The 12508-nt window shown below is 54.6% G+C and overlaps 3 protein-coding genes across 3 annotated transcripts; 1 reads left to right on the top strand and 2 right to left on the bottom strand.

Annotated features, from left to right (window-relative positions):
* Positions 1-643: 643 nt before the first annotated feature.
* J3D65DRAFT_639220 (uncharacterized protein) lies at positions 644-3297 on the bottom strand. The gene is made up of 4 exons (XM_066801689.1): positions 2958-3297; positions 2856-2891; positions 1672-2803; positions 644-1623 (listed from the first exon to the last, which is right to left on the bottom strand). Exons 1-4 carry the CDS (start codon positions 3097-3099, stop codon positions 1053-1055), a joined length of 1881 nt encoding a protein of 626 aa, XP_066650761.1. The 5' UTR covers positions 3100-3297; the 3' UTR covers positions 644-1052.
* Positions 3298-7953: 4656 nt separating this feature from the next.
* On the top strand, positions 7954-9484 carry J3D65DRAFT_132813 (anticodon-binding protein). The gene is made up of 3 exons (XM_066793912.1): positions 7954-8114; positions 8166-9242; positions 9309-9484. The coding sequence occupies exons 1-2, from the start codon at positions 8109-8111 to the stop codon at positions 9054-9056; spliced, it is 897 nt and encodes a 298-aa protein (XP_066650760.1). The 5' UTR covers positions 7954-8108; the 3' UTR covers positions 9057-9242; positions 9309-9484.
* Positions 9485-10577: 1093 nt separating this feature from the next.
* Positions 10578-11867, bottom strand: J3D65DRAFT_132780 (uncharacterized protein). Its single transcript, XM_066793911.1, has one exon. The coding sequence runs from the start codon at positions 11601-11603 to the stop codon at positions 10863-10865; it is 741 nt and encodes a 246-aa protein (XP_066650759.1). The 5' UTR covers positions 11604-11867; the 3' UTR covers positions 10578-10862.
* Positions 11868-12508: the final 641 nt, after the last annotated feature.

Genomic DNA, 12508 nt, shown 5'->3' with positions numbered 1-12508 from the left:
GATACTCTCGCAGGCTCATTTCCATGCCCGACAAGGCAATCACCCAGCGAGTTGAGAAAGGCAAGCGAAGTTGCAACCTTGATGGAGGCGCTATCATAAGACTGGAGGGCTTTGTTGTAACGCGCGAATTCGAACCTTTCATCAGGGAAGTACTTGACGGCTTCGTAGTTGACGAGTGAGTCGACGGCAACGAGATGTCGTGCCGCCCTTACTCGTTTCACAACTCTGTCAGCTTGCTCCTTTGCTTACTTGACCAAAAAGTAGAGACCCAGCAAGTCAACCAACTCGAAAAGAGACGACGAGGGTAAAACAACATACCAAAGTACGACAATTCTTCTTCCAGAGAGCAATAGAAGATCGACGAAAAAGTTCGAACTTGGCAAAAATGCCGAGTGGATCACCTAAAAAAGCCTGGAGATAACAAGAAGTGTCTGTACCACACAAGTAGAATCTCCCGGTCAATAGGAGAAAGTACGCTGCACAGGCTGCACAGGCTGCACAGGCTGCACGCAGCAACTAGTGTTTCTTCTCTCATTTTCAAGGCTTGCGTGATTCTCCTACTGAAAGCCCGGCGACCAGGCAAGTCAACAAAGCCCAAAGACACAAACAGACAGCAGACAGACTTACCAAAACATGAAGGACCTTCTAGAGCCACAGATCCCCATCGAAAAGACCCGCGTTTCGTGATAGCGCCAACGCAGCACATTTACACGTCTTACTTACCGCATGCGACTACCTTCACTGTCGACAACGTCAAGATTCGAGGGCGGCGAAGCAGTCAGAGAAGTCGGTAATTCTCATTGATTCTCCAGTATAGAGCTGCATGCTTGCGTCTCAAGCTACATGAGCTAGACCGCCCACGGACTCCAGGTTTGAAAAGCAAAAAGGGAGACGAAGGTTCGAGTTTTGTCCTTCCGTCGATGCCAAATCCTCCCAGCCAGAATATCTGCAAATGAATCAAGAAGAATCTCCCCTAAAATATTGACAGTAAACGTGCTCCGGATATCGCTGCTCTTGCAAACCACTTCCTCTTGCATCAGACCGGGCTCCGATCACTTGGACTTCTTTGGGCGGCCTGGCCTGCCAGCCTTCTTTCCTGATTTGGCCGATCGCAACTTGAACTCGTTGCTGTCAAGGTCTAATTGTCCGCGGAGAATGGTCATGCTGATGAGCTCCTTGCTAAAGCAAGACCATTCGTCGCCGCTATCGGAGAGCTTTGCAACATCGGCATCGTCGTTCTCAGAGCCGATGACAACCGTTGTGCTACTAGGATCCTGGGAGCGCGCCTGCTTCGAAGCCACTGTAGATGCGCCGGTTTCCTTGAGGAGTTTTTCAATGTCCTTGTAAGCCGCGCCGTAGTCCTTCTTGAGTTTTGGAGTGATGAAGATGTCCAACCCCTCGAATAGTTTCGAGCGGTCGCGACGCAGGGCTTTTGCAACGTCTTCCTTGGTTTTGCCCCATCGCCACTCCGACGGTGCGTTGGTTGTGATGAAGTCATCTGGATCAACCAGTTTCTTGGCATTGAGGCTTTTCAGAACCCACTCGTCACTAATGATGGGTTTACCCAAGATGACGCTCATAAGGAGCTTGAAGCTCTTGATCAACTGGCCCGAAGCATTGACACTGGCAGACTGTTAGCAGGCTGTCTTGGAGACTATCGAGGGAACTAACCAAAGATAGTCGCAGCAATTCGTGACGCTATCCTGAATCTTGACCCCTTGGCGAGCGAGGAACTTCAACGTCGAGGGTCGGCTGTTAACAGAGCTGTTGCTGAAAGCCACATAGACGGCTGATCGTTGGGAGCGTGCCGACGACGGTGGAGTCTCTGGTGCAATAGATTGCCTCTTGCTAGCTCGAGGAATATCTTCCTGAGCTGTTCTTTTGTATCCACGTGTAGCAGGAATCTCGACGCGAGGGGAAAGCGCCCTGGCGCGGTTGCCAGAGTAAATTTCGGTTTCCTGGTTCGGATTCGACGGCTTGGAAGAATGGATCGGACTTGGCTCTTCGTTGAGGTCATCGTCATTCTCACTCTCGGACACCGTAGCGTCGTCTTCTTCTTCGTGATCCTCAGGAGCGTCCATGTGGTCATTCTTCGCTGAAGTACTTCTACGCACAGAGCTTCTGATGCCTCGCTCTTCACTGGCATGCTCCTCGGGAGTATTCGTCCGTTCATTCATCGTGGAAACGTTGCCGTCATCTTCGTGTTCCTCGGGAGTGCTCGGGCGGTTGTTCTTCATTGAAACGTCACCGTCGTCTTGGTCTTCCTCGGGAGTGTTCGTGCGGTCCTTCTTCATGGGAACGTCGCCGTCACCTTCGTGTTCCTCAGGAGCATTCGTACGGTCGTCGGTCGTGGAAACGTCGCCGTTCAAGGAGCGTCCATTGCCTCGCGCTTGTTGTCTGCGTCTGGAAGCTGGGGTCTCATTGACCACCTGAGAGGTTGTTGAAGCCGCCAAAGGTGTAGCAGCCGGGACCTTCCTCTCACTCCTTCCAATGCTCTCGTGCTGAGATCGTCTCTCAATCTGGCCAATCCCGTCGGGAAGGGACGACTCGACTTGGACGTTGTCGATCTGAACCTTCAGAGTGCAGTCTCGGGGTACCCTCGGGGCTTTTGACCAGAATACGATCCGGTCATCTGGCCGGAGGACGACGCTGTATTGGCACTTTGGAGTGCTTTGTTCCAAGGCGATTTTTGTCCATCGCTCATCGTCTGTGGAAGGGCTAGGGCTTCCCAGGTCCACACTTGGCGGGACGACGGCGCAGGATTCGCAAGCGGATTGGAGCACAATATGGGTGTTGTGGATGGCTGAGGGTGTTAAGTACGTGAGACCAAAGGCGAACGAGCAAGAGATCCTTACCAACGATAGCGAGACACTCTGGGCGTCTGAGGTCAGCTAGAGACAGTATTAGCCTCGTAGTCCACAACTTTTGTAGGGAAGAGGTCAGGGTCTTGCACATACTCCATCCGGGACAGCGGTCGATATCTATGCTGACATCGTCGGCACACTTCGTTATGGCGTAGTAGCCATCTTTCTCGATTGGGAAGGGTCGGCGCGGTACAGACTCAGCGAAGGCCTCAAGGACGAGTGAGACTTTAGCCATCGTTTGGTGCGGTCATGAGAGGTTACATCAGAAGGCGAAGTGTGGGCGTTGAGAGAGATGGGTGAGAAAGGTAGAGAGAAGTCCGCAGGCAAGACGAGAGGCTGGAGGTGCGACGACGCGTCGCGCTTGCCGCCCAGCGTCGCGAGGTGACGCGCACCCCCGTGAGACGCTATACCCAATCGGGAAGGAATCGATTCGTCCGGGTCGGGAATTCTGAGGTGAGGTTTGAATGCTCCCCATGACAATACCTCATGAGCGCTTGAATGCCTGAAAGTGTCAGCTTCACGGTGGCTTGATTGAGTACCACCCATCAGGTGTCTGGTAAGGCTTATGGATGCTTCCCGTGTACTCCGCACCATTTTTTGCGTGCGACTTTCGCTGTCTTTTTTCTACGTGGCCCGGCTGAAAAATCACGTCTTGATTGAAAATTAGCAGACAATGATCGAGCTGGGTTCGCTACAAGTATGCAGAGCACGCGTAAGAAGCCTCCCGAGTCACAAAGCGGTCTTGAATTTTCCGGAAAAAGGCAATCTTTTCTTGCATCAGCTGTCTGTCTACTGGTGTGCAAGGCACAATTCAATGCACCTTAATCAGAAAGCTTCAAAGCAGCCCAGTGTGCACAAGAAGTCGGAGGGCCAGTGTTCACCATCTTAGCATTCTGCCAGCTGTTACTCCAGCCCTCTCACCACCCGGCATCTAGATCACTCTTCAAGTTCGGCCCATGAGCCCCCAGTAATGATGTTCTTGGCTGCTGGCGGAGAAAAGGCTCAATCCAGTGGGCATTGCGGGCATCCCGGCGCCAAGTAGGTTGAACAACCCAAGTCTAGCGCTGGAGTACAATGTTGACATAACTGAGAGAAATAAAAGAAGAGCTCTGGCAGGACGATTGGCGTGTTCGTCGGCAACGACGTGGTGAGTACAGGTCCTGAAACGTGCTTTTTGTCTGCTCTTCCTCTCTCAGGCGCAAGGCAGTAGAGGCGTGGTTGATTACTGGATCGGTCGGAAGCGGCCGCGCACAATCAATGGCCTGTTCATGCTTCTTCTGCACGCGTGCTGGCGTATCAGAGCAGGTAATCGACCTTGTCGTTTCGTGGCTGCTCATACTGATGCTGCTGCGGCGTTGTTGACAGGCACAGGCGCCAACGAGGTTTGAGAATCTCGAGGCTGCTCAGCAAACAGTTTGTACTGCAATCAGTCGTAAGAGCCCAGGCCGATCTGGCTCGCAAATGCAGTAGAAACGCTGCGAACGTCGTCATCATCGCCGGGAAAGCCGCGAGCAGTCTGACCCCGGCCATATCCGACAGGACCAGGCTGGCCACTGCTTTCGACATAGCGCTTCAGGCGGTCGGACTGAGAAAAGCTGGTTGGCTTCGCCAAGTCGTTCAGACTAAGACCCGCCAGACTGACACCACCCTGGCCGACTCCGCCCTTGTCTGCGACGCTGCCGTTGGTGTCTGTAAGCTCAGAAGCAGCGACAGACTCGCCAGCAACGCTTCCAGCGATATTAGCCTTGGGCTTGACATTGGCATTGGGTCCGTTGCGTGCACCTGGCAACGAAGGCCAAGCTTCAGTGAAGTTGGAGAACATGGGCGGGTAGTTGTTCGGGACACCGACGCCGCCGAGTGCGGAAGAGTGGACGGAGGAAACATCGTCCGGAATGTAGCCCACGATGGAGCCGTTGTCGTTGTACTCTTGCCGGGGCTTGCCATTCATGGCGGCGCGGCCCGAGGTCATGTTCGAGGCATGCTGGAAGGCCATCTGGAAGCGCTGCGGCTCACGGTATGTCTGCTTGGGTCGGCTGAACTGCATGAGAGATGGCTGCAGGTTGTTGAGCGGGCCTTCGACGAGGCAGGTGCGCTCTTTGAAATGCAAGAGGAGATAGTGCCACAAAGGATGCTTCGACAAAACCTTTGGATTGCCCAAAATGACGAGACCGTACTTGGCACGAGTGAGCGCGACGTTGAGACGACGGGGATCGCTCAAGAAACCGATTCCCTGGTGGTCGTTGGAGCGAACGCAGGACAGGATGATAAAGTCTTTCTCACGGCCCTGGAACGCGTCGACCGAAGCGACCTCAATCTCCTTGTAGTTCTCTTTCTTGAAAGTTCCGTGGGCTTGCATGGAGCTGACAACGTAGCTACGCTGTCCCTCGTACGGGGTAATGATGCCAATGTCCTGGGGCTTCACACCTGCCTTGAAGAAACGGGTGACAATCTTCTCAACGTTTACCGCTTCAGTGCGGTTGAGATATGATGTGCCAGAGGCCGAGATTTCCTCGCTGCCCAGGTTAGACCAAAACATCATGGGACTGTCAACAATTGGCCAGGGAAAGTCAACATCCCTCCTCATACGCTGCTGCATCGTGACACCGTTTTGCAGGGAGCCTTCGTAAAACATGTTGGAAGGAAACTCTGAAAGACAAGGATGCATGCGGTACTGCACCTGCAATCGGATGGGGTTGCAGCCGAGGATGACGAGGCGTTCAAACAGGGACTGGTTCAATCCAGCCTTTGCAGCCTTTTTGTTCATAATGACAGGTCCCAGCTGCTGATGGTCGCCGACAAGGACAACCTGCTTGCAGCCCAAGACCAACGGAATCATACACTCGGGCTCGGCAGACTGAGTAGACTCGTCAATGAGCACAGTGCGGAACTTGAACTTGGATAGACGAGGATCACCCGCACCAACGCAGGTGCAGCATATGACGTCGGCATTCTGAAGAATTTCACGCTCGGCGGCGCGCGTCAATTGCTTGAACTTCTTTTCGTCCTGACTTGAAAGCTCTCCAAGTTCGGTCTTCAGCTGGTTCAACTTGTTGAGTTCAATGTTGGAGTCATTCATGCGGACTTGCTCATGGAGCGAAAGAAAGCGGACTGGCGACTCGACATCCTCTCTGGACTTTGCAGTAACACGAACCGTCTTCAAGCCCGTGCGGTGGATGCGCTCGCAGAGTTGGTCGACGGCAACGTTGGAAGGCGCGCAAACCAAGACTTGGCCACTGGTGATTTTGGCAAGATGGTAGATGATTGTGGCAGATGTAACAGTCTTGCCAGTTCCTGGCGGGCCTTGGATCAGGCTCAGTGGCTGGCCCAGGACAGCCTTTACAGCACTGATCTGGGAGTTGTTAAGGTCCGGGAGGCCAGGCACGCTGAACTTTTTGGGCATCTGAATCTTCATCGGGGCTGCAGCAACCTCGTTGCCTAAAAGGCGATGAAAAATGTATCCAGAGACACTCATTTCATCAATGGCAAACGTCTTCATGGCGTGCTGCATACGGTCGAAGGATGTGGCCTTCCAGACGTAATCGGCAGAGAAGTTGTGTGTACACTCGGTAGGGACGGACTTGTGGTCGCCCTTGGTGCGCAACTCAACCGTGACTTCGTCGGACTGGTTGTTGGGAATTTTGATGACGTATCCAACGCCTTCCCAGTGGGGTCGAAGTTCGCCAGTGTAGCGCAGGCGCATCTCATCTCCCACGGCGAGTTTTACATCTCCAAGCTCCAGCTTTGGCAGAACAAAGCTCGCAAGGTGCTTGGTGTTCAGACCGACATCCCAGCGCACAACCAAGCCATCTTGGGATTGCGACTCCTTGAGCTTGCGGTCGTAGTCGGCTTCGATCTTGACGAGGGGGCCAAAAACATTTTGATACTGGTAAGCGTCATCGTAGCGGAGCAGCACAGGCGCAGGGTCATCGTCCACTCCGGCACCCTTCTCGAGGTCTTCAATGGTAGCAGAGCTGTTGTCTTTCCACATCTCCTCCAATTTGGCAATCATTTGCGGGCTGAGGTGTCGAGCTCGGAGCTGCTCCTGGTCCGAAGGCTGACTCACCAGCCAGGGCAAGAAGGATCGGTCTTCAATCAAAGGCTGCCAGCGCGAGGTGTCCCAACTCATGTCCTTGTTGGAGGGCATGGCCGCGCAAGGTTGGCGGCAAAGAAGAACCACGACCGTATCAGATTTTGCTGGGATGAAACCGAGCAAGAAGACATTCTTGGTACCACAGTTATAGCACTCCAAAACAGTGTCCCCGAGCGAGGACGACGGGTGGAGCTGGACCTCCTTGTGGCGGGCGCGGACCAGGTGGTTGATGATGTGGGACGACGAGGTATTGCCGCGAGCACTGCAGAACCACTTGTTGCAAGACAAGCACTTGACAACACTGCCAGGATTGTGGATGCCGCAGTAACTGAAGGCGAGATTGGGTTAGCAGAGATCAGATGCGCCGGCGAGACCAAAAGTGCTTACGCGCAGGCGTGGGCGGGCAGCTCGACCTCCTCTTCGGTCTTCTGGCGCTGCTTGCCTCCTACAGCCATGCTGGCCATGCTCTCCATGTCATCATCATCGTAGCCATCTGCGTCCTCATCTTCGTCAAGGCGGCGGCGGCGGCCGTTCAAGTTGGTGCGGCCAAGGTCTCCGTCCAGGATGCTCTCATCGTCGCCGGCGTTGATGGTGGAAGCCGAATCAGACACCAAGTGGTTGCCCAGATGCGTAAAAGCGCCCTCCATGGTGGCCACCAGAGTTGTGCAGGGCGTGGCCAGTGGGAGCGTTGTTGTTGTCGGGGGGTAGGGTGGAGCTGTGTTTGGGCGAGGCAAAATCCCAGTTGCGGGCGGTGGGACGAGGTACCGTCAATTCAGGCTCCGTGCGCAGGCCCAGCAGTCGGTGTCGCTGGCTGGTTGCAGTGGGCAGAGCGCAGCGATTTGGCTCTGCTTGTCGAGGCGCGAGAAGGTTGAGAAAAGGGATGCGCAAAGGCCGACGGTGTTTGTGCAGAAGAGGTTGTGTTGCGTGGGTACAGTAATGTAGGTATGATGGAGGCACAAGACCCAGCAGCCAGAAGTCGCCGCCGCCGCGCGCGGAGCCGTGTCGATCTTGCGACGCTCTCTCCCGCAAAAACTACAACCTCCGCCCAAAAAGTTGCACCCACCACCACCACTGCCACCACTCTTGTCCCCGCTGCCGATTGTGCCTGGAGAGAACTTGCGCCGCCCACCTGAAAATACACAGGACCGACAACCATGATTGTACGCACAACGCTCCCTCAACACCAACTTCCAAGCTGACCCATTGCCCAGCGCCGACAAGCTCGCGAGCGTCGCGACTATCTTTACAGACGCGCCCTGACCCTTCGCGATGCTGAAATCGCCTCAAAACGCGCCGCCTTGAGAAAGTCTCTCGCGACTGGCAAACCCCTCGACCCTTCCATCGCCAACGACAAGTCTCTGCGCGAAGACTACAAGTACGACGAGTCCGCTCCAGACCGCTCCGTGGACGAGGCCCTCGACTTGGATGACGAATATGCTCAGCTATCTGGTATCGTGGATCCTCGCGTACTGGTAACCACCTCGCGCGACCCATCAACGAGATTGTCGGCATTTGCCAAGGAAATCCGACTGCTGCTGCCCACGAGTATCCGAGTCAACAGAGGAAATCTGATTTTGCCCAACATTGTATCTTCGGCCAAGTCGGCCGGCTTGTCCGATGTCATCCTCCTTCACGAGCACCGCGGAACGCCCACCGCCCTCACCGTCTCACATTTTCCACACGGCCCAACTGCTTCCTTTTCGCTTCACAATGTCGTCCTGCGTCACGATATCCCCAACGCCGCACGTGGCACCGTATCCGAATCATACCCGCACTTGATTTTCGAAGGCTTTACCACGCAACTCGGCAAGCGTGTTACCAAAATCATCAAGCATCTCTTCCCGCCCCGGCAACCGTCCTTGACGTCCAAGGACGTCGGCAGTCGAGTCGTCACATTCGTCAATCGGGAGGACAGTATTGAAGTCCGCCACCATGTGTTTGTGAGAACGGGCCACCAAAGCGTGGAGCTGGCCGAAGTCGGTCCCCGAATGACGATGCGGCTTTTCGAGATCAGGGGAGGCACTCTTGAGAACAAGGACGGCGATGTCGAATGGCACATGAACCAGTACACGAGAACGTCGAAGAAGAAGGATTACTTGTAAGGCTGATTCTACAGTCTCCCAAGATATGGATGCTTCACCAGAGGAGTTTCGGGGATCATCACACGTGAAAAATAAAAGGCGTTGGGACATCATTCAAGGCACTTGCACGATTTCAAAATCAGATACCACTCGGTGCGGAAGGGTTTGAAGACTGGACAATTCTAGCACTTCCAAGCGAGGATAGAGGTTAGTTGAAAAAGACATTTGTTGAACAGTAACTTGGAGTATTTGAGAGAACGCTGAGGTCTACAGACACTCGGCTCTCTTTGCGGCATCTCGTGATGAGTCCGCAGCATCACCCCTTGCTGTACAAAACTCCCTCAAGAACCAACAAGTCAAAGATCGCCGTCCATGGCATCATCTCGTCTTGGATCGCTAAACGCGGTTGACTCCACCTCCATCAGCATTCGGCGACCAATATGCTGTGTTTAGTATTCGGCCACCTGCGTTAGCTTGCAGATCCACGATGTGGCGGCAACAGGGGCACGATGGCACAAAGTCCGCACCCTGCCCCTTGTCGACAAAACCAAGGCGCAAGTTAGGCCGGCAGTGAGGGGCTCCTCTTAGAACGACCTCCTCCAAAAGTGTATATTCGAAAGAGGAGACAATGCCTCCGGCCCCGCTTTTGGATCGTGGTAAACCGCTCTTACGCGCACGCAAGACGGAAGGACAAGCATCCACGTTGATCGTGCCATGATTCGGAGCAAGAGGAGCATGAGTCCTGGAAGATCTAGGTACGTACAGTACTGTACGCGGCGGTACAGTGGCTCAGCATCTTATCTTGAAGCATATGATGTCACTTGCATGGCTCAATGGCACGGCACGAAAGTCAATGGAAAGATTCAATCTAATCAGCCAACATGACTGGCTGGAATTCTTATCCTCCAGACAAAATTTCTGGCTAGTGTCCAACAGATCTTGGGAACACGCGGTTCCTACCGAAATAAGCAATCTGGCGGGGCAACATCGAGACATCCGCTCATCTATCTCCATCACCAAACAAGCCTCAGGCATTCAACTTCCATCTCCACCGTCTTCAAAACACTCTCACAAAGGCAAAACTCGCGACGATTCGGAACTTCGTCGTTCAAATTATCCGTTCCTAAGTCCATTGTCCCTGTGTCGCCGCCAGGCTACCGTTATCAAAGCGAGAGCGAAGATCCGTATGCGAGCAGCCGAGTACCAAGGCCGTTTCTTCTCGTTTCTCGCTCAGATTGTCGTTGGTTGGCTCGCTTAAGCGGTTGTCTCCTCAGCATCCAACCTACATCCAACCTATCGTCTGGCTGCAGTGTATAGTAAACTGCCAACACCAACCCGAAGTCTCCCCACCTCTTCACGCGCCTCTAAAGCGCAGCGTCATCGTCGTCGCAAGCAACGGCAGCCTCGGCTTTGCCGTGGACTAATCATTGCACCTCACCTCACCTTTGCGTCCGGGTCGTTCTCACCAAACCTAAACCTTCTTTCACCTTTGCGAGCTTTTAGGCATCCAGGCATCAGACGGATTCTGCTTCCTCAGTTCATGCTCCCTCCCAGCCAGCCATGTCCTCTCCCTATCCTTGCCATGAGCGCTCCTAGCAGCTCAAAAATTACCATATCAACGTTCGGAAAGACTGCAAACAAGACGAGTCTGGCACCTTTACCAACCGCATCCCGCACCTCTCCACCCACATCACTACACGCACCATCCCAGCCACGGCCCCTGATTGGCCTGCGCTGGCGTCACTCTTCCCCGTCTCTTTCCAGTTCTTGTCCTGCCCAACCCTCTTTCTCTCGCGCTGCTCAACCCACGTTCCTTACTCCACACTCTCAAGTCCCACGCAACCCAACCCAACCGGTTCTCCCCCTCCCCCCGTCTCCTTCGCCAAACTTCCCTCTCCCTGTCCCCTTCCCATCTCCCTCCTCGCCGCGCAGACATTTTCTCTCAGCGAAAACTCCCTCCCTGTCAACCCATGCCGTTATCCGACCGAGCCGACAGAGCCGTGCCGTCCGCCGTCTCCCCCGTGGGCACCGCCCCCGTCCGTAGATCCCGCCTGCCGTGATGGTGTGGTGTGGTGTTGCGTACTCTAGCGGCTGGCTGGCTGGCGAGCTGGCTGGCCAAGACCGTGCGCTCGCTGCGTTGCGACCACAAGCAACAGGTCGGCTTGGATAAGCCGTGCACAACTCGGACGACGCGACCCGAAGACCACTACTGCTGCTGCTGCCGTCTTGTCGTCGTTGTTGTAGCCTGCCTGCCCGCCTGTCTTGACACCTACGTGCCCCGACAACCGGGTATCCACGGACTGGACGTGTGCGTGGACGGAGCTGAGGCCGGCGGCTGCGCACCACGATAGCGAGACTTTTTATTTTGGTGGTGGCGGGGGAAAGGTGTGGGGCGAACGGTTGGTTGGTGATAGGGGTCGCTGCTGCGAGGTCGTGATGGGCGCTGATGGTGTTGTACCTGACCTGTGCCTGCCGCCGATGGGGAAGGAGGCAAGACAGGCTACCACATCTACCTAGTGCGGGCGGCGTCCTGTTGGTGGTGGTTGGTGGAGGGGCGGGAGCACCCATATTTACGAGCGCGTTGAGCGGGAGCCTTGCGAAAATTCGGCGTCGTGATTCGCCGTCCCTGCTGCGCTATGGAGTGGTGTGGTGGGAGTGGCCGCTCTCAAAGCAGATAATATTTGGCTCTTTGGGGTGGTCTAATGCCTAGTAGGAGTCATGTCTGCTCGACTCTTTTGGTGGCCTGGTCCACACTGACCAGAGTCTAGACTCGACGATGGAGTCGAAAATCTGCTCGCCCACCATCTTAATGTTGGAAGTTCAGCATGGGGGGTCATGCTGGCGCAAGATATTCCCATCGCTGGTTGGACAGGAAAAAGCGCCCTTTGTCTGATTTTTCGGAGACTTCCTTACAACGCCAGCACTGCCAACTCTCGCCACCTCGGATCATTTCGCCCAGCTTCTTTCGACTCCAGTGGCTTTTTGAGAGTGCGTCTCCCTCGTCGAGCAACAAGGCGCATGCCCCTAGCGTACTATTTCCATCAACCGCTCAAACAAATCAATGGCGGGTCTATCCTTGATCTACAAACAGTTCCAATTACTCCCGGCGCCGTTGCATCGGCAGACAAATAAACGCATTCCGGTCGGACCTGGATGCACGCATGCATGACCAAGAAGCGGCATACAAAAAGTCAGAGGCACATTGGCAATACGCAAGGAGAAGGTGATGAGGAGTAACTGGCGAGAAGCCGCAGACTGAAGTTTGACAAATACAGTTACAAACGAGGCGGCAATAAGGGCGGAGGAATGCTTCTGCGCTTGGTCGGCGTGTTTGTTTACTCGACGTGAACATGGCTAGGTTTTCGTGCGTCTGCACCAGATGGGGTTGTTATTGCACGACTTCCCTGGGAGGTCAGCATCCCGTTGATGCTTAGTACCAAGACGCATCATGGATTGCCATTGAGGCAGAAGCT

The sequence above is a fragment of the Phyllosticta citribraziliensis genome (genome assembly GCF_038025025.1).
Source record: "Phyllosticta citribraziliensis strain CPC 17464 chromosome Unknown J3D65scaffold_13, whole genome shotgun sequence".
Taxonomy (NCBI): domain Eukaryota; kingdom Fungi; phylum Ascomycota; class Dothideomycetes; order Botryosphaeriales; family Phyllostictaceae; genus Phyllosticta; species Phyllosticta citribraziliensis.
The sequence above is the reverse complement of the archived record's forward strand: the minus strand, read 5'-3'. Positions and strand labels throughout refer to the sequence as shown.

Bases quoted from the DNA above. Each gene is read 5' to 3' on its own strand.
- J3D65DRAFT_132780 (XM_066793911.1), bottom strand. From the start codon at position 11,603: ATGGGTGCTCCCGCCCCTCCACCAACCACCACCAACAGGACGCCGCCC.
- J3D65DRAFT_639220 (XM_066801689.1), bottom strand. From the start codon at position 3,099: ATGGCTAAAGTCTCACTCGTCCTTGAGGCCTTCGCTGAGTCTGTACCG. The intron at 2,892-2,957 runs GTATGTGCAAGA...TACTGTCTCTAG, and splicing joins CGACCGCTGTCCCGGATGGA to CTGACCTCAGACGCCCAGAG. The intron at 2,804-2,855 runs GTAAGGATCTCT...TAACACCCTCAG, and splicing joins AGAGTGTCTCGCTATCGTTG to CCATCCACAACACCCATATT.